Here is a 22,811-nt window from a genome sequence, read left to right on the forward strand (position 1 = left end):
TTCCAGGTGGAATAAATATGCCCGGGAAGGAGAGAGAGGCTGGTTGCCATGGGCTACGCAGCACTTATGGAGAGAGAAAGTTTTGTTCATATATATTTGGGATTAAATTTGAACCAACATTACATTACTAATGAGAAGTGCCACCATGTCCCAGCTGTATATTTAGATAAAGATATAAATCGATCTAATATCTATGTTGTTGCTTTTTCTCAAGAAATACATAACTTAGTATATTTTGAGGGAAACTAGCAAAACCAAACCAAGATTTAAAAAGTTATACTTAGTATCACTACTTCCAAGCTCACTATACAATCCTTTAAAAGTATGTTCTTGCTTCACCTTGCTTTTCATTCTTTCAACAAATATGTACAGGGAGGAATATGAGGTACAGTGATAAAATAAAATGTAGCCTATCTCTCAGTAAATCTATACTTGGGAGAAGAGTAGTATGGGCTGGGGAGGAAAAGCACATTTTTAACACTCAGATACCAGGCGGGGTATCCCGGGTACCTAAGAGGGCTGAAGATGCTGTGGGGATTTGGAAGGAGGGGGCTTAAGGAACACATTTTACTGATGAGACAGCGCTGGGCTTGGTCTTTTTTGCTAGGTGTATTTTCAGCAGATGGAGCTGGGAGTGGGCAGTCATTCCCCGCTTTCTCGCAGAGCATGAGCAATCTGTTTTGGCTGGAACACAGGGGAAGGTGTAGGGCTGGGACGGGGTTAGAGCAGAGCATGGAGGGTGTGAACTTCCAGCCTGAGCAGTTTGATGAAATTCGGGAAAGAGGTGGTGGAGACAAGGGAAAGGATATGAGCTATGTTTTAGGAATTCTGAAAGGGACCTGAAAGGGTAAGGTCGGTGGTGCTCGGGTTGGCTAAATAGCCATCTCAGAAGGTGTTAAAGAAAAGTTGAATTTATTTAAGGAAAGAGAATAGGGGATGGGGTATCCAAAGGGAAGGGCTACACAGCCCTGAGCCAAAGGGTATTGGTAAAGGGACATTGGGTCCAGGATGGCAGAAAAATATACTTGGGACAGTGAAACAAGGCAGAGCATAGAAGCAACAGGGTGGGCTGCTTTGGCTCACTGAGAAGTCAGAGAGAGAAGGGGCCTTGGAGACAGGTTTGGGAGCCTTGGAGACCTGGTTGCAAATCTCATGGAGTCCCCCTCGAGAGAAGAAGGGGGTTGAAGATGGTGCTGGTGTCTCCCCTGGTGGGGAGCCAGCCCTGGGTCCATTGTCCTGAGCCTATATATCTCTTTTTTGCAGATGGAAATCTGAGGGGAGGTCTCAGGGGAGGGTCTCAATAGAATATTCATTAGCTTTCCAGGTGTGCCCTTCCAGGGTTGTGTCTCCACTGATTGGCCAGTGTCAGGGCAGGGGGTCATTAGTCAATGCAGCTGGTCCTGAGGCAGCCACTTGTCCGGTTTTACTGCTTATCTGGGCCTGGAGCTGAAACACAACTGAGGCCTAGATGTTATCTTTAGGGAGGAAATGCTCAGGGGTCTAAACTGCATGACCAGGGATATGCTGGGAGAGGGTAGATTCCCTAGGGACAAAGTTCGTGTTTTCCCAGTTTCTCCCCTTGCTAGGCATCTGAGGCTTCCTGCCCTGGTGAGTCTCCGTACCCTGTTTCTGTACCGGGCCCATCTAACAGGACCGTTCTCTTCTCTGCCATATCTCTGTCAGTGATGACGTAGAAAATAAATGAAATGAGCTTGAGTTTCCACTGACACCTTGCAGCCAAGGAAGGTCCTATTCTTTCCTAAGAAGAAGTGGAAATCCTCTGTTTATTTAAGGGCCATTAACCTTTTCTCACAATAAGATACCAAACAATCTGCAGTGATTCCAGATACACTCATCTAAATAAAAGGAAGCTGTTTCCTTGCGAGCTGAGTTACAAATGAAAAATATTTTGGAAGTGCCATAGAAACAAATGCACTATCTTCCCGAAATATGGAAAGGGAATTCAGTAGCTTCTATTTGTGTGAAAACAAACATTATTCTTCCCAAATGCTGTACTTGGAATATAGAAACAGAGATATTAAGACAGAAAGAGAAGGTTAAATGCTCAAATAATGCAAGGAGGGGTCAGGGAATGAGGTCTTGGGGAGAATTGGGGACCCAGGTAGCAGGAGCTACTGGGACAGCTCCAGGGCCCTGCTGTGGGACTGGCTCACCCACAAGTACTCTCCATGCTTGGATCACCCCTCTCAAGAGGTGGATCACTGAGCCAGAGTTCAGTCAGCCTAGGTTAGTTACATTTCCACTCCTTGGCCAGGGATGGGGGTCCTCTGATCAACAGTTTCACCAAATCCACAAGGAACTCCAGATTGTTTCGAGGTAAAGGAGCTAGATTTTGTTCCCAAAATGGAAGTGGTGGGGTTTCTGGGCAGGCAAAATGAACAGCTAATGCCACCTGAGCCTCTGTCACCACACTCACTTCTGAACCACATGTAATGTGTCTTTGGCTCCCACCATATAACTGGAACTTCAGTGTCATGGGTGAGCTCCGTATTAAATCTTGTGCATAGGGGTGATTAGCTCATGCACTGCAAAGCTGGACAGGTATTAAAGTATGTAGACAGCCAAATCTTGGCTCTTTCTGATGTTAATTTAGCTGGCAAAGGCCCTGAGAGTCAGGTTGACACAAACATCACAGTCACAGCACAGGAAAGAGATGCCAAGACAGGGATGATTGGCTTTGTGCAAAGATAAGGAGCTTGCCTGCTAAGGCTTGGGATGGGGCAGGGGTGTGAGGTGGGGTGGGGGTGCAGCGCACCTCCGGTGGAGCCCTATTTACAAGAGTTGATGAGCAGTATTGAATTCCAAACTTTGCAATTGCTGTTTTTTTCCTTCTGCTGCTGCTGAGTCATTACTGAGGCTCTGGGATGTGATTAGCTAGGGCCCCTTATCATAACTCAGCACATTTCTAAGAGCGTTCATTCAGAATTCAACAACACGTGGCAAATGTCTTGCATTACTTAGGATTAGATATAGATGCACGTAACAGAGACCCCCAGTGACAGTGGCTTCAGCAAGGTGTTCATTTCTCCCTGCAGTGAAAGTCCACAGGTAGACAGTCAAGAGCTGCCCGGTGGCTGTGCTCTGGGAATTCTTCTGGGACCCAGGCTTCTTCCAGCTTATCCCTCTCCTGTCTTTGTCCTCAGAGCCCAAGATGGCAGGTAGAGCCCCACCTGTACTCTGGTGCATTTCAGGTAGAAAGATGAAAGAAGGGCTGAAGAAGAAAGATCTAAAGAAGGTCCTAGAAGCTGCCTACCATGCTTTCACTTGTATCCCTTTGGCCAGCCTGGCTGCAGAAGATGCTGAGAAACGTGTGGCCATATGCCTAGCTACACCTTGGGGATTGTGTCGCTATGAAAGAAGGGGAGGAGGGAAATTGGTGAACAGCTAGTGGTCTGTTCCGTTTTCCTTTGTGCTGGATACGTAAGGATGTGGGCAGCTCTCGTCTCCTCGGAGCAGCAAACCTTCCTCCCTGAGCTCTTGTTTTGGCTGGTTGGCCACTCAGGCCCCCCACTGGGCTGCTCAACTATGAAATTACAGTTCAAGAGAAGAGAACAGGCCGGAGCTCAGCACCTCTGGCCAGTCTGCTGGTACCTCCTTTTATCCTGGGAGGGCTTATGGAAGCTCGGGCACACGTCAGGGGAGAGGCAGAGTTCGTGCTCTTCACAGTTGTCCTGTGTAAGCCTAGGACAGTTGTAAAGGCTCACTCCATTGTCAGGAATGGACTGGTCTTGCTCAGAGCTTGCTCCGAATACATTTAAGGTGCTGAGGAGTTTGTGAACGTTCCTTTACTGCTCCTCTGGCCTCAGCTTTTCGTCGGTGCTGAGCTCACTTCATGAGGAAGCTGGAAGTCCCCCCTCCTCTTGATCACCCCACCCCTTTCCTTTTCCACTCTGTCCCCTCCCCCACCCCAGTCCTGGGCCCCAATTCACATCCCCAGTGCTCCCCACTGGGTAGTAAGTTCCATTCACCCTGGGTTTTCCCATTTCCCAGAATGGAGCTCCTACAGGCCATGGTGTTTGCTAAACTTGACCTTTCCCAAGGGCTAGAACTCAGATGATCAGTAAAAGCTACAGGGGAGTGAACTTGGCCTAAATCTGCAAGCAAGCATTCTGATGGTCAGTGCTGCTCAGAGAGGGAATGGGATGCCTTGTGAGGTGGTGAGTTTCACATGCATGGAGGATTCCAAGCAGAGGTAGGGTAGCTGTTGGGTGGAGTACAGTTCAGCAGGGCCTCGAAGGCCAGGTATGCAGGACTGAAAAGTCCGTGCAAGACCACATGCCCCTGGGTGAGAGTAGGGACATATGATAGTCTGGGCCTGGGCCCATGCTGTCTCCTCTGCCTGGCACATTTTCTCTTTTCCACCTGGTAAATGCATCCTTCAAGGCCCAGCTAACATCTCACCTACTCAGTCAAGTTCTTCTCACCGCCCTGTATCAGTTGGAAATTGCATTCAGCTGTGATCACAACAGTGGCTTAAATTCATAACAAGAAGTCTGGAGCCAACAATCCAGAGCTGGTGCAGTCACTGCAGGATGCCCTCCTGAACCCAGGCAGTTCCCGTCTTCCTGCACACTCAGCCACCCTTGGTATATTCTTGCCCCTGTGGACACAAGCTCACGGCTCCACCTCTGGCCTCATACTCCCTATGGTAGGCAAAGTTATGGGCTCCCAAAGATGTCTACATTCTGATCCCCAGAAAGCCGTGAATCCTGGCAGAGGGGAATTCAAGTTACAGATGGAATTAAGGTCTCCAAATAGCTGACTTCGAAATAGATTATTGTCCTGGATTATCTGGATCGGCCCAAATCAGAAGGATTATTCAAAGTGGAAAAGGCAGGCAACAGAAGAGAGTCAGAGGGAGATGGGACTGGGGAAGAACGGTCAGAGAGGCATCGTTGCTGGCTTTGAAGATGGAGAAAGGGGCCATGCGGCAAGGAATGTGGGTGGCCCCTGGGAGCTGGAAAAACAAGGAAACAGATTCTCCCCAAGAGCCTTCAGGAGGGAACACAGCTCTTCCAACTGCTTGATTTTAGTCTGGTGATGCCCATGTCAGACTTCCGACCCACAGAAATGTAAGGTAGTAAGTTTGTATTGCTGTAAGCCATACGTTTGTGGCTGTTATTATAGCAGCAATCGGAAACTAATAGTCACTCTCTCGCCAGGTCCCCGCAGGCAGGAAGAAGGGAAAGAACAAAGGGCAGATGCCATTGAGGCCAACCCTCCTCCTCTAAGGAGCTTTCCCAGGAGTGTCCCCCAACAGTTTTTACTTACATCTCATTGGTCAGAGCTGTCCTGTGGCCACCCTTCTCCGCAAGGGGAGCTGGGATGGGCTCATTTTCAGCTGAGAGCGTGGCCACCCCCAACAAAATAAGGCTTCTGTTAGCACGGAGGAAGGCGAGAATAGATACTGGGCAGGCCACTCAGTTGGAGTCCCGCCACATTCCCAGGCAGAGCTGACACTTCCACAACATATTGTTCTTTCCTTTATGATGGCCATTTTGGGTTGTAATATAATTTATGTGTTTATAATTTATGTCCTCACTTGACCGAGAGCGCTCATGTGCAGACACTGTGGCTGACTTAGCTCTCTGTCCCTGATGCTCAGCGCAGTGCCTGGTAGAGACAGGTGTTTGCAAAAAGTTGGATGGATGAATGCATAAATGGATTTTGAAATGAGAATGATCGATGCACATAGATTCTTTGTGTTTCCTGTGCGGAAGGTCTGTGGGGGTTAGGTAGACTTTATAAGCCCATCCGACCATGATTTCTACTTCATCTCCAGTAAATTAAACCTACCCAGCTGCAGTGTGTCACCTTTCCTGACCACCTATTACAGTCTGCTTTGCACTCAGAAGAAACTGAGCAAGCCGGTCGGAGGCTGTTATGTGCACCTGTCTCAGCCTAAAGAGCCTCGACTAACCTTGTGTATAAATTACACTTCCTGACCATTCTTTATTTTTAGCTCGGCAATATCCTACTTGGCGCCTCCAGGGAAGACTGCATTAGATTTCAGGCATGAAACTACAAAACAGTGGCATTTCTAGCTTGGCCGGGATCACTCTTATTAACCCATAACACTGTTTCTTGGGATGCTCCTCAGGCCCAAGGACTCAGGTTTCCCAAAGAAAAATAGCAGCCTGGGCCATCCAGCACCCTTGGGACCTGACCTAAGCCCACATGTGCATTTGTAGAGAAATCTGCCACTTGGTCTGAGTTGCTTAGACTTACATATGCTGTCGATTTCCCTCGTTCATTTCCTTTGGGTGAAACTCAGTTGTTCTTATCTCAAAAGTCTAGTTTCGTTGCTTTTTTTCTCTCTCTCCTTCTCAGTTACCCACTATCATGACCCAAATCTTCAGCGTTTGAACTATATAGCTGAGAGCCCTGAAACCCATAGGCCAGGGGCAGGCTGCGGAGACAGTCGGCCAGCCAGTGAGCTTCAGGTCACAGCGGATTCTTAACCACTTGGGGCTACTTCACTGGGAGAGCAACTGACTTGGAGCCAGCCTTTTTTTTTTTTTTTTAAAGTCAGCCACTTTTGACTCGATCTTGTTTATTGTAGAACCTCTAGTGCCCACCTCCAAGTCAAGCCAAACAAGCTATGTAAATATTGATTGAACTGCCTGCAAATCCATGTTGGAGTGCACCGTTTAACTCCTCACTTGACATGAGCAGTGGAGGCCCTGGCTGCTTTCCCGGGCCACAGCCTGTGAAACGCTGCCTTATCCGCACCAGGCCAAGGGGGCATTTTTAAAAGCGATTAATTGTTTTTATTCTGCTTAAAGAATACATTTTTTTTAAAAAAAATTGGGAACATGTTGAACAAAATTAAAATCACCCAATATTCCATTACCCAGAGACAATTACTACAGATATTTTCCTATTTTCTCAATCTTTTTTTTCTATTGATTTTTAAAGAGAGGAATGGAGAGAGAGAGAGAAATGTCGATCAGTTGCCTCCTGCATGTTCCCTACCGGGGATCGAGCCCACAACCTGGGCATGTGCCCTGACTGGGAATCGAACCCACCACCTTTTGGTGCACGGGACAACGCTCCAACCAACTGAGCCACTCGGCCAGGGCTATTTTCTCAGTCTTAATCCTCATGAAGGGGTGACCTGTATCCTCCCATGTTTCTCTGAGGCTTGGGGGAAGTGAGGCAAAGGTAGCTTATATTTTTTCTAATGTTTTATCTTCAGGTATTATTAGTATATCTATATATATATCTATATATCTGTATACCTATATATAATTAGGATACATATATATCATATTATACACATATATAATATATATTCTTATTAATACATTACTATTTGAGCTGTATCATTTAGCTGTTGTCACAATAGTACTTTATGACCAACTACTGTCAAACTCAGTGGTTTAAAACAAAAATCACTTATTCTTGTTCATACTTCTGTGGATAGACTGGGTGTTTGCTGATCTAGGCTGGGCTCAGCAGAGCAGCTCTAATTTAAGGTGCAGGTCTGCCTGGGCATGGCTCCTGACTCTGGCTTGGGCTCTGGTCTACTCCCCACGTGTTCTTTCAGTGGCCCTGGCTGAAGGGACAGCAGTTACCAGGAGCAGCAATTTGATGCTGCCCGATCAGACAAACACATTCAAGCCTCTGCTTGTGTTGTGCCTGCTACCACCCCGTGAACTAAAGCAGTCAAGGGGCAGGGCAGTATCTCTACACACCATGAAGCCAAAGCAGATCACGTGGCCAAGAGCAACATCAGTGGGTCAGGGACGTACTCCTCCCGTGGGGGTGAAGGAGGAAAGGAGAGAATATGTTTGAGAGTAGTTGACTCTACCCACATCCTAAATACTTGCTGAGGTGTCTGTCTGTTGAGATGCAAAATGAAATCTGCACAGAACCCCCCTGGCCTGGACTATCCTCCAATATTTCCCAGAAGCTTCTAGCCCAGAGCTAGAATTCACCCTGGTTTGAGAAATCTTGAAGATCTCACCTCAGTTGAACCACAGCTTTTTGCAACTTTGTTCACTTTCATTGGTTCAACATACTTGTGTTGAGCATGTGTGCCCTCTCCATGAAGAATTTATAACCTAGTAGGGAAAATTAATAATTTATAGATGCTCCAACACCTAGAGTTACTAGAGTTACTAAACCTCAGCACTATTGATATTTGGGGCTAGATAATTCTTTGTTGTGGGGGCTGTCCTACTGTCCCATGTATTGCTGGATATTTAGCAGCATCCCTGACCTCCACCCACTAGATGCCAGTAACACCAACTCTACTCTCTTTGAATTATGGACAATCAAAGTGTCTCCAGACATTGCCAAATATCTCCTAGGGGACAAAAAAAATCACCTCAGTTGAGAACCACTGCTCTAACATAGTAGATTTGATAAGACCTCTGATAAGCTAAAATAAAATGCTAATAAATACTCAGAGGAGGTGATGTTATTTTCTGGGGGTGAATCTGTGAAAGCCTCCTGGGGTGGGTGGTATAAGAGCAGAGGCTTTAAGAATGGTTGGGCTCTGAGATGGGTTTCTCAGAGGAGGGGAACGTGAGGGGTACAGATGGGAGTGCAAGGAGTAGCTTTGTTTGACTAAAGTGTAAGTGAGAGAGGCCTGTTGGTAAGAGTGGAGGCCATGTAGGTACTAGCCTCCCAGTACTAGGGCCTTCTAAGTAATTGTGAGGACTTCCACTTTTACTGTGAGTGAAATGAACATATCTGAAACTGCATTCATTTGGAGGGGCTGCGATTGTGCATAGAGCTTGTCTGCATAACCCAGAGTAATTGCTACAAAGTCTCATCCATCCAGAGGCTATTTTCTGATGCCCAGGAAGGAAACAGAAAAGGCCTCAGGGGGTGCAGTGCACCCCTAAATAACTCTGTGCTTGTACCTTGGTGTTCCTCACCTCAGAAGACCTCACTCTGAACTCTTCGCTTTAGGCCTGAGTCTCACAGACTTGGCTTGGCCTCTCCACGGCAGCAGGTTAGAAGGTGGAAGGAGAGGGCTAATAGAGGCAGACACGGACCCTGCAGCAAAGCTTCTAGTATGGCAGATGGGGAAGAGACCAGAAGCAAAATTGAATGAATGAGTGAACAAATAAATTCAGAGCAAATAATTCAGGAAGCACAATAGTCTACAGTCCTTTCGGCAGGGGACGTCCACCCCTTCATAACCCCAAAGGCATTGCTGCATAACAGTGCCACCCTAATATGCCAACATACTCAGTGTTTAACAAGGCAGGGATATGGGGAATACTCTAGAGCCCGTATGGTAAGAGTTTAGCACAGTGTTAGGAGCAGGATCTAGAGTTAGACATCCTGGCTTGAATCCTAGCTTTGAGGCTCTGCAACAGTAAACTAATCCCTTGTCAAGCCTTAATGATCTCATCTGTAAAATGGGCATTCCTTACTTACAGGGCGTCAGGAAGGTAAAATAAGGCATGTGAATTCTTAGCTCAGTTCCTGGCACCGAATTAGTGCTCAGTAAAAGTTAATTTATTACTATTATTTCAATGAAAAAATTCAGCTACTGAAACCTCCCCCAAATCATAACTGTCACTGCTGTTCTGGAATAGTCCCAGAGTCTCCAGGCTGTGCTGAAATTTTCCTTTCGGGAAATACATATAGGATGGCTATGAAAACTGAGGAAAGTTCCAGAAGAGTAGGGGCTATTGCGTCGGTCCAATTCATCTCCTCTCTTTTGGATAGTAGAGGCAGACGACAGCAGGCTCTCAAGGGTACTGGCCACCTGCCATTTCTTGGTAACATATTTCCTTTGAGGAAGATTGGCTCTTCGCCCTTTGGCCAACCTGGTAGACAAGCAGTTACTCCGAGATAGCCAGGAGAACATGAAGCTGTTTGCCTTCAGGTAGTATGTCCTCTGCTATGTAAAAAGATCTGTCTCCATGAAGAACATGCCCGTTGAGCATATTGCAAAGTGGTGGCGGTGAACTAGCGGCAGCAGCTCTGGGTGGTTGTCCTTTGACCAGGGTCTGCTCAGTGGCAACACTGAAAACACAGGATGCTCTGTAATGTAAAACCTTGGCCTGCGACCTCAGCATAAAGTAAAACGGAGCCGGGCAGGAAGTCACCCCACAGGAAGGAGCTGCCCTCGGGCCCTGGGGTGGCAGGACAGTAAAGTGACCCATCCTCTGTTTGTGTGTTTTCCAGGCTGGAGCAGGAAATACAAGCACTAGAAAGTGAAGAGTCCCAGATATCCGCCAAAGAGCAAATCATCCTAGAGAAACTAAAAGAGACGGAAAAATCCTTCAAGGACTTTCAGAAGGTGAAGGAAACAATGTGATTTCTCTAAACTACACCCATGGGGAAGTGAGCACCAGCAAAATGGTGCCAACTGGAGAAAAGGCCAGTTGGAGAATAGGCCAGTTGGTATTGATGAGGAGAAGGCTGAGCCACATGCCCTGGAAACGAGGGACAGGTGTGTGAGGACAGTGCCATCTCTGAAGCCAAGAGTGACCTGTCTGCTGGCATCACCTGGCCTGCTGGGGAGGCAGGGAGAGTCATTCCATTAACCCCATCGACCTACTGCCCAAACTCTTTGTCTAGTGCCTGAGAAACCAATCTTCCATTGGACTCTAGCATCCTAAAAACAATTCTTATTTAAGCAGATGAAACATGCTCCTGTGGCTTTAATTTAAATATTTCCTTTATATATATATATAAAAAATATCAAATGGACATGAATTCGAAAAACGAAGTGTAGATCCATGAAATTTTACTGGATGCAAAAATAGTACCATGTAGCAAAGAGGAGAGAATCCAGAAAGCCAGTAGGCTCTGACTATCTCAGGACCTTCTCTCCATTCAGTAACTCCTGTTCCCTCAGGTACCCCTTGGCCATAGGAAAGCAGTCTAAACAAACCAGTTTTCTGATCTGATTCTCTGATATCACTTCTCCAACATAACCAAGGGTAGCTGCTGGATAATCAAAAGAAATCTCCACTGGGAGAAATTCGGTAGAAGGTGAGGATGGTAAACCTGTCCCTTAAATTTCAGGATCCCAAACAATTTTCCCAGAACAGAGAGCATTGGGTTTGCCCATCAAAGCCAAAATCTGGAGGTGGGCGGGGGGAGAGAGACAGGTTAGATGAAAGAGGGACTATCTCCTTGCAGATGTAGTAACGGTCTGCCCTGCTTTTGTTTCCACAGAGCTTCTCCAACACGGATGGAGGTAAGTGTAACGCTCTCTGCCCCGTCTGTACATGAATGTTTCCACCCGGTCAGCTTAGTCTCATGAACACAGGCTCACAGGAGACGTGGTGTGTTGGTTTGTCAGGGCAACAGAAAGAAAGAGCCCGCGGGGCACCGAGGAGGCCCACGGCCCGCATCTCGGGCCTTCTTGGCCTCTCTTCTTCAAGGGCTGTCTCTCCACTCGCTGTTTCTAGTCTCATATAGTTGGCCTGGCTCTTCTCCTTCCCGTTCATTCCCCGGAGGTCACTGCTTGGACGTTTCTTGAAAGATGCTCAGCAGAGAGTATTAACATCAGGACCAGACCTCAGGCAGGAAGGAGCTCATTTGTGCCCGTGGTTAGGTCTCCAGGCCAGACACCCATCAGAAGGCCACTACCTGGTGTCTAGGAAAGCTTTCTAGGCTCTGGTTTTTCTTTGATTCGGGAAACCACAGTTTCTGCAGCCTTCCAGGGAGGCTTTCCTCCCTGGGGGGCACAGTTGGCCAGGAGCATGTGAGGTGAGGGAGCAGGGCCCCCACCCGGCAGGAGGGGCCCTCACTCCTGCTGTGGCTTCCCTGCCTTGCCCCTGCCCTCCACTATCCTTACCTAGGGCCATGGGAATGAACTTGGGATTGTGTGCCTCGCATTCCTCACCTTGCTCCCCCAAACTTAGCTACGAACTCAGGAAAACCACCCGATTCCCACTTTCACTCTGGCCCTCAGCTAGACCTGCTTCGAAATGTTGGACTTGTCAGAAGGACCAGGTCCCATCTGCTCACCTGCTTCTTATAAAGCCAACCTCTAAACTAGGAAGAGAGCCAGGAGCCAGAATAGGAGTTGACATCAGTGTTTTTCCAACGTCATCTGGAAATACATGGGAAAAGATTTAAAAATGCAGGGATGGGTGATGTATTTTTCTGGATGAGCCAAGATACTTGCATTAAGGCTAATTCTGGCTTCGGGGGGGGGGGGGGGGGGTGGCGGGAAGGAGGGAAAGCATTGTGTTTTTGTTTTTCTCCCCAGCAAGTAAAAGGCAGAGTACCTGGGTTTGGGCTGGCCAGGTGATCTTTGGGAAGGGATTGAATTACACCTCATGCTCCCAGTGCATGTGGCAGAGATAGGTCAGGGTTGAGCCAGCAAGGACTCTAGGAGGAGTGCCTGTGACAGTTCTAGAACCTTCTCTAGGGTATGACCAAATCAGAGCTCTTTTTCTGTGCTTTGGAGGTGGAGCGTGGTCTGAGGACATGGCCTTGCCTGTCTGGGGGAATTGGAGGGGCAGTTCCCTTGTTCGGGGGAGACCTGAGGCAGTGTACATGGCCAGCAATAGTGCAGTGAGTGTGGGGCTGGGATGGGGTTTGGGACATTGACCCCCAGCCAGCCACATACCAGAAGGGTGCATACTGACCTTTCATGCCTTCACTTTCTCTCTCTCTTTAAGCCAGGACCTTTCCTGGAACTCTCTCTCAGATTAGGGACGGGGAGGAGCCTGCATGTCACGTCCCTGGGAGTCTGTGCAGGGCACAAAGACCCAGGTTTTCCATGACACGTTAAGAAGCGAAAATGAAGCCTCATTATAAACTCTTGCCACTGTCCCTTTCGTTTTCACTCTGAACTTCTCTCATTCCCTCCTGCATTACTTACTTCCCACTATTTTCCTCTGTTCACTCAAGCAGTTCATAGAGGCTGTGAGACACCTGGTCATAACTGCGGAGAGCCTGCAGAGAAACTGCCTTTATGACCCTGTCCTCCGTCGCTTTTTGACAGGATGGGTGACCTCAGAGTTCAGAGGATGCAGGAGTCTTAAAGATCCCAATACATGGCCAGGGAAAAGTTTCTGTGGCCTTGCCTGTCACCCTGGATTATTAACTCGCCATCTCTGGTTATACCTTGGTTAGGGGGGTGGCGGGGGAAGTTTTTTCATCACATCACGTCTACTTGTGAAGAAGGAAGTCTGAAGGGGGAAACACATCCTTCCAAGAATGTGGTCAGTGTTTCGGTCACTCCATGGCCTGAGGGTAAAAACTGGGGCCTGTCCAGCAAAGCAACTGAAATGCCTGATTCTTTTTTCACTCCTTAATTTCCATTGCCCCTTGGACTTCAGAGTTGCCAAGACCCTCTTAGAGTCAATCCACCGTGTTACTTAAGAACTAGCACCAAGTTATTATAGACTAATAATACCTTAATAAAAATAGCCAACCTCTGAAACACACTGGTTACAGAATCCAGGGCCGACTAGGACTATGTAACTAACAGTACGAGAGGCCGCAGAGAATTAGCAAAAGCAGCCTGAGCTGAATGAGGTGCCAAGGAGACGGCTGCTGGTGTGCATGTGGGTCATGACCCCACTTCAGGTACCCTGTGCCTGTCACTCTATGTGCATCAGAGGAGATGAAGGTCTTGTTCTGCTGGACCACCAGTGGCTTCTGATCACGTGGTGGCCCTGGCAGCCAAGAGCAATGTATTCCAATCATGAGTAGAATTTCCTGGCATACACATTCTGAACCCCGCTCACTTCCTCCCTCCCCTCATCTGCACACCTGTTATATGGCGGCATCTTCATCAATTGGGTGGGTGGTTTTTACTGCCTTAAATAGGGGCGGTGTCTTGGGTCACTATAAATTATGTACAATATGTTTCTAGTGCTAGTTCTGTTCTTTACCCACAGAGGGGCTGGTGTGAAACCCTGTATGACACTGATCTCAGGTCTCCATCCCATCCCAGTCCTTGGTGGCCTGGGGCCATCCCCACATCAAAACTTCCATACCAGTTGTTGGGAAAACTCAGTGTGTCTTCAGGTTGCCCAGAATTCACATTTTCAGGAGACTTTTCATCAACTTTGTTTCTCTAGCTTTGGCTGTGTATGTTCTTTGTAGCCACGTTAACTACCTTAGCAATGCTGGAATCAGTGAGAAGCACTCATCTTAAATCTCTGCTCTCTGATAACTCACCACTTGCTCCGACCATGGGAAGAGTAATGATGGACCACCCCGACTGGGGCAGGAAGAGGGCGGTGTGCTGACAGGCCACATGAAGACATTTTCCCACGCGTGCTTTGGAGGCCCCGCGTGCTATTCCTTGTGTTGGTCTATAGACACCTTACGGCTGCATAACCTTAGGGTTTACTACTTAATGATAGATTGAGGGGTCTGCCCTATTTCCTTCTTATGCCCCACTTCTTGCCACTCCCTTCTCTCTTAGTGGAAGCCATGTAGCCTCAGCCCTCTAAGAGCTGTAGGCCTCAGCTTACAGCCAGTGACCACTGGGCAAAGATAACTCCATCACCCACTCACATCTGGCAGGGAGCTGCCTCCTGGGGAAGCTGAGAAATAAGCACTAAGGTAGTATCGGCAGGGACACAGAGGATGGGACAGACGTCAGAGATGTGGAGGTGGTAGAGGCTAGGGCACTGGTTGGACACTGGGAGGGGAAGTGAAGGGTGCTGCCCAGAACCCCAGTTAAATTGTGGTTCCAGTGAGTCGAGATACAGAATCCGGGGGAAGCGGCAGATGCATGAAGATAAGAGTTCATTTTGGACATGTTGAGTTCGAGGTGATCGTGGGATGTTCAGTAGAGATATGCAATAAGCAGTTAGATGTAATTATTGTTAAGTGATTGATATTCCAGGGTCTGGGACATGGTTATGACACAGGAAGAAATCACATCACATAGAGCCCACCTTTCTAGAATGTTCCATGTCTTGGCTTTTCCATTTCTCTCTGGGACACACACAGATTCTCCTCCTTGTCCCACCCCAGTGGCTTCCTCCTCTCCTCTGACACTTGGGCACCCTGCTGAGGCTCATGCCCTCCAGGTTCTCACCTCCCTGAATGGGCTCACCAAGGTCTTTTCCCAAACTGAGCTGGTCTCCCCCTTCTGCACCACTGTCTGCAACTGAGCTAATGGTGAGCTCACTAGGTGCTGCTATTTGAAATCTTAGGATTTTCTTGCTGAAACACCAATTGAAATCTTGAAATCATGGAATCAATTCTAGAATTTTTTTAAAATGTGTACAAAATGGGTCTTCTGAATGAATCAGTCACATAAAACTGTGTTTTCAGGTCAGGAAATGAGCCCCAAACCTATTTTCCAGTACTGTTTAATGCACATTTCTACTTTGATGCCCCATATTTGCTTGATCCCTCCAAGCTGATAATGGCTCTCCCTGGCTCATCTCATTCCCTGTTCTGAACTCTTTGTTCTCTTAGAATCTAGAGCTTTCCGATGAATCTCTTAATACATGAGCAGTCCTGGGCGTGAGCTCCCTGGCCAGGATCCCTCCTGCCTCAGCTACTCTGCTGAATGCCTGCCGCCGGGCAAGCGCTTCCCTTTGTTCACCCTGACCCTCGCCCAGGCCCGCCTCGGGGCTCCACTATGTAGGGCAGACAAGCTGCTGCCTCGGCAGTGCACCCCCTGGGCCTCCCGACACTGTGCCTAATTGTATTCCCTGTTCTCTGCTACCAGATGCAGTAAACTGCATTTCCTCCCAGCTCCCCGACCTGCCAATCCTCTATTCTCGAACAGCAGAGCCGCCACCCGGGCAGGACGGGACCAGCAGAGCCGCTGGTAAGTCCTGGGAGCTGCTTGGTTTCGATGCCAGGACCGGCCACGGGGCTTGCGTTTCTCCGCACCTTGCTAATGAGGGTTGCCCAGGTATTCTTACGTAGAGGGCCCTGCCTCAGCCCGGCCTCAGACAGAATTGACAGTGGGGCGCTGGGCAGGGCCTGGGCCCCGGTCACTGACTGAGGGCGAGCGGGAGACAGTAGTGAGGTTAGAGTGTTTCCCCCCCGCATCAGAGGTGTCTGTCTCTTGTGTTTGTGGTCTTTATATCTGTCATTCTCAACAGGAATCTGCTCTGCCTCCACAGCTGGGGTTTTTAGTTTCCACATTGGGATACACAGACTCACAGGAGCTGTGGTGGGAGCTGGGTGGAAAGTATTTTCGAAGCATACGAGTATGTTGCCGGATTCCTTTGGGAAGGAGCTGTTTGTGTATTGTGAACTTATATCCCCAAGTCTTCCCATTTCTAGAGTTATTTCTTAGCTACTGTGGTATATTTACAGGGAAATGTAGCAATTTAAAGAACTTATGTTTCTTGTTAATGTTTGTTTCCGTCTTGGATTTTGGGGACTAATACATTCATGAGTATGAGTGTAGAGAGAGCCACGCTTTGCTCTGTTCGGTACGAATGGGCCTCAGAAATCAAAATGGAAGGGCTTGACAATGACCCTCTCTATCAATCTGTTTGCTCTGTGCAGAAAATACCCCGAGTGTCAGGGGTTAAATGAAAAAGTGCGTTGCCAGGGTTCACAGTTAGTGACAATGTGGGTGAATTCAAATATGATGTCAGATTATGCTTTCCATGATCTAGGTATGTTTATGTTGAAAATAAATCACGTAATGACACCTGATATGAAACAAAACAATCATGGACTTTTAAGCCAGAGGAAATCTTTTATATGGACCAACCTGAATATTTTATGAAGCAAATAATTCCTCCTTGTTTTAATTCAGAAGTAAAAGGAACCAGCAAATAAGTATTGATCTATTTGTCCTATGCACTGATTAAGTTTAAATGCCTACTGGATTTGTCTGTAAACATCTCAGCACATTGTGTACAGAAGCGCAGAGTTCCAGGGCTGGGTGGCACCAGAAGTGGTTGGTGTCTGGTGAAGCCCAGGTCCGGCCCACGTTTCCCGGGGCAGCTACAGGGTGGATAAACCAGAACTTGCAGCCCGTAGCTGTGCTACAAGGGACTCACTGGCCGTGTCTTAAGCTCCAAGGTGCCCTTCTGAGATCAACTCAGGAAATTACTGTTCAAAAGTCACATTCCTTCCTGCTTGTTATTGGAGACTTGGGTGTTGATAGTTTCCAAGTTGTGGGTAAAAAGCTCTCCAGCCCCTTTCCACGGGTTCCTGCACCTCACAGGATGTGCAGTGGGATCCAACTAAAAGGATCAGCTCGTGGAGGGGGTGGGGGCAGTAAAAACTAATCTTTAAGAGACATAAACAAGATTTGCATCATGTTGGTCAAGGAGTATTCAATTCAAGAGTGGTGTGTTGGTGTGATTGTAGTGCTGTGTGTGTAGGAGTACACACACCGTCACAGCCTAGCATCCTTCACATTTACAGGTACTACATAAAATAGTGACCCAGGGCCCTGAGTGAGGGTGGGGGAGGCAGAAAAGACACACATACAGAAAACAAAAACAAAACACAAAAAACCCATAGTGACCCAAAGAGCAAATGCACTTTTTAAAAAGTATTATGTGATCAGAGTCTTTTAAAAAATACGTTTACATGCACTTTTGTTTATTAAAGGACTGATTATTAAAATGCGTCTGCTGTGGAAATGTGTGTGAGCCGAGTTGTGGGAGGACTCGCATTGGCCGTGGTGAGCTCCTTTGTCCAGACTGGCTTGGGAGTGGAGTGGTCAGGTTCATTGTCTTTGGTGATGCCTACACAGAGCGTGGATGGCGTGCCAACGAATGGCACTCACCACTAGAACTTTCCTAGGTATCTTCCATCTTGCTTTAGGAACGTCCTTTTGGAGATGGGCACAAACTTAGGGCCATTTTTGTAAATGTCATTTGTCATTACTCAGTATTATGTCAAACGTTCTGGTCGGTTGCAGTTTGGCAGGTTTAGGATGCTGAATAAATAAGAATATATTTGGCATCATCGCTTTTCAGAATTAAGAGGCATCTATTCCAGTCTTACTCAAACGTGGAAGCCGGGGCATAGTAGCCCCACGAAGAGGTCCTCAGACTGTGGTCACACTGCACTGTGGCTGGAGCCCCGTGTCCCTCCGGTGGCCCCTTCTGTCTGTAATTGGTTCTGACTGTGGGAAAGTCCTTCGTCTGATGGAGCTGTCATTTGTCTGCCCTCTTCTCCCCCACACTGGTTCTTATCCTGCCCCAGCAGCCACTCAGAACAAACCTAAGTTCTGATTTCCCTGCAAGGACTTGAAAATGACCATCACTTCCTGTCTTTCCCAAATCCTTACTTTACACCCCCTTATGCCCACAGCCCCAGTCTCTTTAGCTGGTCCCGAGGTGATGAGATTGCCCGGAGACCCCCCCACCAGCCCTGTCCCTCACCTGGCTGAGGTGCTCGGAGCTGCCCGCATGCTCTGGGAGGGCGCGGCCGCCCCGCAGGGCAGGGCCTGGGCCCGCAGACCCTTTGGCTCCGCTCCAGGCTCTAAAGCTCAGCCTCAGAGTCATTTCGCATGTGCCGCCTCTCAGCCTCTTTTCCTTTCCCCGACGTGGCCACTGTTCCAGAATCATCTCAGGTGAAACACACGTTTCTTCCCCACCGTGGTGCACACACTGCTTCGCCTGCTCACGCGCAGAAGAACCTGCCAAAGTCTTTGTTTCTTAATCTCAAAAGGCAAAAGTAAGGATGAGCTATGCACCTTTGTGGATTAGACGTGACTGTTAAATTCCTTCCAGTTAGATCGGCCCTCATGAGGCAGGAGGGGAGCGATGTAAGGCCGTGTCGACATCTTTATGGCTTGTGATTGTGGCACCTCCTAGCCTCACTTTCCTTCTGAACTCAAATCTGAAAGGCAAGCCTTCATTGTGTTTCATCATTTCTCTGATAAAAACGTTGCGGAGTTGGACCCGAAGTCAGAGGCCTGCAAGCTCACCGTTAGGGGTTCCCTGGCCCGTGGGAACCCTAAGTCGGCACCTGTGAGGCCGGATCGTTCAACAAGTAACCAGTCCCTGCACGTGTCCTAACACCCAAGGCACATGTTTCTGTCTTGTCCACATGAATATAAGGGACTTGATGATCCAGATGTGCTGCATCTCTCGCACTTGCCAAATCTGTCCAGGGACCTTGAACAAAATGAAAATGAGATTCATCTGCAGAGCGTCTGCCTGGTGGACTGTGCTGGCTCGTGGGGGTCTCTACTCTTTGAGTTTAGCCCCCAGGATGTCAAGCTCACTTCTATGTAGTTTATGGAATTCCCTCCTCATTTTTGCAAACCAGAACTTTGAGTGTCTGCCTCTAGCACCTTTGGGGTGTATAAGCTCCTTGAGACAAATTCATCAGTAGGGGAACTGGGGCCTAGCAGTGAGAGCGTTTATAATCCTGGGCGCTCCCTTATTTTCCAGTCTCCACGTCTCCCTTAACAATATTCCTGCCAGCACTTTTCACACTGAGAACTACCCTTCTTGACAAAAAAAAAAAAGGAACCAAAATCAGATATGAGAAAGAGGCTTTTGCTTTTGTTATCCATCAACATCACATATTTGCCGACTTCTTTTTGCAAATACTAAGGTGCCCTGGGAAAACAATTATTCAAAGAAATCGTTAATTACTGGCTTTTGAAGTTAGGGATTGCTCTCTGGGGTGAGAGGGAGAATCTACTTGGAGTTAATTTCCTCCTTTTCATTGTTACTGACATATCACAATAGTCCATTTTATATTCCCAGCCTCAAGAGAAGGTGTGAACATATATGTATATGCCCCAAGGGACACAACTGCATGTATATGTATGTTCATTCAATAAGCCAAGCATGTGCGTTGCTTCCTTTCGCATTCCCGACATGACGCGAGCTACTGTGTGTTCATCGTATTGGGGTGACCTCACTCCTGGGCGACGGCCATGCTCTGACTGTCTGCTTGACGCATCACTGACTCACAGGCATGAGGCTGTTCACGGCACCACAGAATATCAAAGCTGAATACCTTCACCGTGAAAACACAAAAAGTGACACCCCCATCTTACTGACTAACCACAGTGGGGGTGTCATTTTGGACTTCACACGCGGACGCTGAGCCTGTACCTCCTCCCACTGTGCGCAGTGAGTCAGAGGAAGGGAACCGAGGGGGCCCGAGTCCAAGGCTTCAGCAGCGACTGACCTGCCCGCCCCTACCGAATGCGGCGCCTTGCTCTGTGTGCTCTTGGCTTGGTTCTGAATAGGAATCAGGTTCCCCTTCCCCTTGCCGGGTCACCTGGCCTTGTTTCCTCTCCCTGGGCTCCTTATAGCCCTTACAGCTGCCCTCTTTTTGCTGAAGCTGAAAGTAACGGCCTGAGACAGTCACAGAGCAGGGGAATAAGTCTGAACTGGAAACAAGCATTCTCCGCTCCTCAGAACATATTTTTGGGTGCTGCAGCACGCCAGGCACGATAGCTCCTCACCTCTCCCTAAAGACACCCTGGTTTTGAGGCAGGTGTCTTCCCCAGGGGCCTCCTGCTCCAGCCCACACCGGGCTGCTTTCAGGGCCCTGAGACTGGGACTGTCACCCCCCTTTCCAGCGTTTCTGCTTCCTCCAAGTGCTTCTCCTCATTGACCAGAGCGCTATGGGGGAGTAAGAACCTAACCGCCAGGCCCGAGTCAAAGCGCCAGCTCGGTCATTCATTCACATCCCGCTGCCGAAACGAGCTACTTCTGTTCATACGTTTTCGTGAACAAAATGAACATGTTACTCCCGTCTTATGGGGTTATTGGAAGGAGTAGCAAAAATGCTTCATATACTCCAATCTTGTCATCAGTATGCCATGTTTGGAAATCAATCATTAGATTTTCATTTATAAGAACACACTTCTAGACCTCAGCATCTTGTCTCTGAAACCCCCATCTCACCGTATCCTTTATTTCTGCTCTATCTCCAGATCCTTCCTCCAGGAATTTTCAGACAGCTTTTCTTCAAATACCTTTATGTCCATGGGGCTCTTTCAAAATCTCTTTTAGGGGCTCCCCAGAAAGTCTTCTTCCCTGAGCAGCACCCGCTCCTCATTAGTCTTCGATGAGATGAGCACGGGAGCCTCGTGACTGCGCAGCCTGCAGTGTCCCTGTGGCCGGGGAGAGAAGGGTGGGTGGAGAGTCTCCTTTGCGGTTAGAGATGAGGGCCCGGTAAGCGAGAGGTCCTTGGTGTGCACTCCTGCGCAGCAGTAAAAGGCGAGTTTTACAGTTGTGGGCGTGCGTCAGAGACAACGTGCTGAACTTAAAACTTGTTTTCCTCCTGCTTCATACCCACCCTAGTTCACATTGGAAATATTATTATCGGCCAAGAACTGGAGCAAAATATAACTGCTTATTCATAAACAACGTAAAGTCGGTGCCTCCTGTGTGGTTTCTGAATGTCTGATAACATTCTCCTGTGTGTCCCTCTGAAGTCTCAGTGTTGCCCTGTGTTAAGCCAGAGCATCTCAGTGTTCACCTTACTAGCAACAGAAGGAACGTAGAACGGAATGTGAGTTCTAACCCCGGAGAAACCTGCTACACATCTGTGGATGCTTTGAGGCCTTTATGTTTTAGCTGGAGCGGGGGCGGGGGGGGGGGATACAGATGATGTTGTATTTGCTGGCATAATCTATCTAGGTTTATTGTATAATAACAAAAAATGTCTTAAAATGTTCTGCCCTCATATTCTAGAAATATTGGAAGAACAGAGTACAACGTGTAAATATAAATAGTCATGTGTAACCCTAATGAAACCATGTGGCATGGGGTTCAGGTCCAGAGCCACATCACATTTAACAGATTACAGCTTAAAATCACAAGCATAAAAACAAACAAATAAACAAACAAACAAACAGGAACTCTGTTCTTTACCTGTTTTTCTGGAAGGATATTAAAAGGAATCCAATGCCTATCTCCACCCAGACATATTTCTCATATTTCCTTTTCTTCCCTCCACTTATCACTGTCTCCAAAGTACCACCTAACACCACACAATATTCCTTCTCTATCTGTATCCCACACAGCTTTGGTTCTGTCTCCCACAGAACTCCTGCTTTCTCAACTTTTTTTTTTTTTTTAAATATATCTTTATTGATTTCAGAGAGAGGAAAGGAGAGGGAGAGAGAGATAGAAACATCAATGATGAAAGAGTCATTGAGTGAGCCCACAACCCGGGCATGTGCCCTGACCAGGAATCAAACCCCGATCACCTGGATCCTAGGTCGATGCTCAACCGCTGAGCCATGCCCAGCCAGGCTTTCTCAACTCTTCATTGTGTGGATCTACTTAATCCTTCTAGCAAAGAACATCTCATCGTCCCTCCTTTCTGTCCAGTCTCAAATTCTAGGAACAGGCAAAGACAAAATGAGGTTGAGGGTTAGGGTGGTGAAGGGGAAGGTGGACCAACAATAACAGCATTCTCATTGGCGGGCAGAGGGAGAGGGGCATCTCTAATAAAGATTCCCATGTTAATCATTTATATATCCATATAATATCCATCTGATATCATAATGCCCATAAAACAGAAATATTCTATTCCATACTCTGTATCGATTGCAGGTAAAGGTGTCATTGTGTTCGAATATTGCTGGATGTGTGGGAGATAATTAAACATTGTACCTACAACTAATAATCATTATTACCTTTCTTATTTATAAATCTGTCCCATGAGTGTGTTTATAGTGATAAGATATAATATTTTAACACAAAAGTGTGGTTTTTAATATAAACGTGATATTTAAAGAACTGACTTTTTGGAGCCCATGCAAAATATTAATGCTCATCCTGTTTTTCTGATGACACATTTTGTGGAAAATCAGGAAATAACACAAATATTTCTCCTCATGTCACCGTCATTGTGTGAGCCTGTGTAACCTCCACGACAAATATTGGTTGGCCTCCCATTATATCACTTAAGGAAACTCCGAGATG

At 47.6% G+C, this 22,811-nt stretch overlaps 1 protein-coding gene across 2 annotated transcripts in view; it reads left to right on the forward strand.

Annotated features, from left to right (window-relative positions):
- PALM2AKAP2 (PALM2 and AKAP2 fusion) overlaps nt 1-22,811 on the forward strand; it is a 112,074-nt gene that overhangs the window by 83,952 nt on the left and 5,311 nt on the right. Inside the window, exons 4-6 of one of the 2 annotated variants that reach the window (XM_087822817.1) lie at nt 10,174-10,288; nt 11,173-11,194; nt 15,653-15,754. In XM_087822817.1, coding sequence (XP_087678943.1) covers nt 10,174-10,288; nt 11,173-11,194; nt 15,653-15,754 — 239 coding nt within the window. The remainder of the gene's footprint in view (nt 1-10,173; nt 10,289-11,172; nt 11,195-15,652; nt 15,755-22,811) is intronic. The other variant, XM_087822818.1, reaches the window with a different exon arrangement.

The sequence above is a fragment of the Miniopterus natalensis genome, chromosome 12 (assembly GCF_054644295.1).
Source record: "Miniopterus natalensis isolate mMinNat1 chromosome 12, mMinNat1.hap1, whole genome shotgun sequence".
Taxonomy (NCBI): Eukaryota; Metazoa; Chordata; class Mammalia; order Chiroptera; family Miniopteridae; genus Miniopterus; species Miniopterus natalensis.